This window comes from Phoenix dactylifera, chromosome 17 (assembly GCF_009389715.1).
Source record: "Phoenix dactylifera cultivar Barhee BC4 chromosome 17, palm_55x_up_171113_PBpolish2nd_filt_p, whole genome shotgun sequence".
Taxonomy (NCBI): Eukaryota; Viridiplantae; Streptophyta; class Magnoliopsida; order Arecales; family Arecaceae; genus Phoenix; species Phoenix dactylifera.
In genome coordinates this window covers 5,463,253-5,466,006 of record NC_052408.1, presented here as the reverse complement: position 1 = coordinate 5,466,006, position 2,754 = coordinate 5,463,253, and the positions used below count along the sequence as shown (strand labels likewise).

General features: G+C 44.1%; 1 protein-coding gene across 1 annotated transcript; it reads left to right on the top strand.

The window, feature by feature from the left end:
• Nucleotides 1-654: 654 nt before the first annotated feature.
• LOC120104311 (zinc finger CCCH domain-containing protein 67-like) lies at nt 655-2,435 on the top strand. Its single transcript, XM_039115235.1, has one exon. It carries the CDS (start codon nt 1,398-1,400, stop codon nt 2,175-2,177), a length of 780 nt encoding a protein of 259 aa, XP_038971163.1. The 5' UTR covers nt 655-1,397; the 3' UTR covers nt 2,178-2,435.
• Nucleotides 2,436-2,754: the final 319 nt, after the last annotated feature.

Sequence of the window (2,754 nt, the reverse complement as noted above, 5' to 3'; positions counted from 1 at the left end):
AACTTTCTTCGGTAGCGAGGAATCCCGGTGCTGGACTCACTTAATTACGTCCGTTACGGGTGACATGGACTGTCCAAATCCCACCAACTCGAGATGAGTTACTGCATTGATGTATATGAGGTTCCAAGGCTGTACAACGTCACCATGGGAGACTGGTGAGGCGTCCATGAGAGGTAACACATGAAGTTACTGCCTGATTTCTTCATAATTTTCTAGTTTATGCAATACTTTTTGTTTCTCTTTCTTTTGCTTTTCTTTTATATATATATCAGTTTTTTTGTTTGTCTAAAGATATTTAGAATGGAAAGTATTTGTAAATACAAGCTCATATGGCTTTAGTCGATTTGACATGATTTTATTTGACATCTCCTTAGATGTGTCATAGTTTTATTTGAGAACACCAATAAAATTATACGTGTCATGAAGCTAGATGTTTAGAGATACATGGTCTTCTGCAACTCCAAAATGTATTTCAGTACGCTGTACCTTAGCTTATTTTTATCCTTATTAATAGAGTGATGCACGTACAGGTTTTTAGGTTATTGCTTTAGACTAGGTTACTGCGCATCACATTTTGTGCAGTGTTTAGTAAATCTTATGTGGGCATCATATTCTCCTTCTTAACATTTTATTTACTAATCTAGACATGACATTATACTTAACTATTTCTTTGAAACATGCAGAACTTTTTCTCTCTTTTTTTTTAAAAGTAAAAGAAAACATAGTATACATCATTTTGCTCGGAAATCAAAACCCTTGGATGGTACATTATTCAAATCAGCCACATGCTGATCCGAATTTTACATCAACATAGTCAGCAAAAAGTTAGCAAACACTACCAATTAACAGCTGATCAACAATTTTACGAGCTCTCACATCATTGTTAATGTCTGCTTTTCTTGTCGTCTCTCCTATTGTTTCTGTGGCATCCCTGAAGAAATAATATCTAGACTTTCTATATATGTATTTTTATGAACTTGTCCCAAACACTAATACTCATTCTTTTCATAATTCTCTTCGTTCTAATACATCTCTAATACACAAAGGGGCGCAAAGAAAAAGGAAAAGAAAATAACAATATATAATCCTTCATTCTATAGCTCTAGAATTTACACCAGAGGTGAATCAAGTGTGAATCCAGTTGGCCATGAAGCTGTGAGGTGGAGAGAAAGCAAGGGCGAGCTTACACTTTGCACAAAACTAGAGAGCCAGACAAATCGGCAACTGTCATAAATAGCCCCCTCCCGTTACTCTTCTCATCACAAGAAGAAGAAGAAAAACACAGCCACTCTGTCTTCTCTAGTTCTCCATTATCTCCTTTCCCTTCTTCTGAAACCCATCTCCTCGTCCCCCCACCCTCTCCCACCTTCTCTCCTACGTCCATCCATCTATCCATCATGGCAATGTATGGTGGATCCAACAAGAACTGCTTGTTCATTCACCACCACCACCACGCCGTTCCCATTCCCGTTTACATCCGGTTGTCCTGCGGCGCCACCGACGACTCCCCAGCCAACGCTGCTGCCATAACCAGCAGCGACCGCACCGGCAGCGGCGGCGGCATGCTCAACCTCAAAGACCGGCCTGACGACTTCCTGATGTACATCTACAAGGTGAAGCGTTGCTCGAAGACCAAGAGCCACGACTGGACCGAGTGCCCCTACGCGCACCGTGGCGAGAAGGCGCGGCGCCGCGACCCCAACAAGTACCCCTACAGCGGCATCGCCTGCCCGGAGTTCCGGCTGAGAGGGGAGTGCCAGCGGGGCCAGAGCTGCGAGTACGCCCACGGCGTCTTCGAGTTCTGGCTCCACCCCACCCGCTACCGCACCCGGGTGTGCGAGGCCGGCGCTGCCTGCACCCGCCGCATCTGCTTCTTCGCTCACACCCCCGAGCAGCTGCGCCCGGAGGTGATCCGCGACTGCTTCCGCTGCGGGATCGGCCGCTGCGTAGCAAAACCACGCAGGAGAGAGGCCCCGGCGGTGGCTGCTGCTGCTGCTTCTTCTTCTTCTTCTTTCCAAAGTGGTATGAATGGAGCAAATGGAAATGGTTTACCGGGTGGGGGTGGAGAGTGGCTTGACTTCCCCGACCTTGATTGGGTTGAGGACTTGCTGACTGAGAAGGGAGAGGGTTGGGGGGGGTTCGGGTGTCAAGTGATGAAGGATTTATGGAAGAGATGATGGCAGTGGTGAGGTTGGTGAGTCAAGCTGTGAAAGTTAATTTGTATGTATATAAAGCTAAGAGACCAGTTGTAAGATGGAGAACTAGAATAAGGTCATGGATGTGTCAGCTTGCTTCTAGAAATGTGGGATAAGGTCCGTTTGACCCCTATGTCACCTGGAAAGTGAGTACTAGGGGCTGCAGTTTGTGATGTCTTTGGACTGGGAACTTATGTAACGATTATATGTTTATATTATATGCATGATCTTTGTTCATCATGATTCTCTCGTGTCCTCTTTTTCGTGATTACCAGTTCTCTGAAATAGATCTGTGGTTTCTCTCATTAATCTGTAAGTTGGAACGGAAGTTAATGGAAAGCATGCATTGATGGATATGGCTATATATCTTGTAGACTGATGAAGCATTTTACAGATCTAATGAGTTGTCTAACCATGATTAACTAAGCTTGTATGACATCATTGTTGTTTTTGTGTTTTTGCTTCTATACAAGTTGGTGAAATATCGTATCAAGATTGATGCTGAAGATAGCATTTCCACAGAACTGTACTATATCATGTTTTTGTTTTCGGTCCTTCT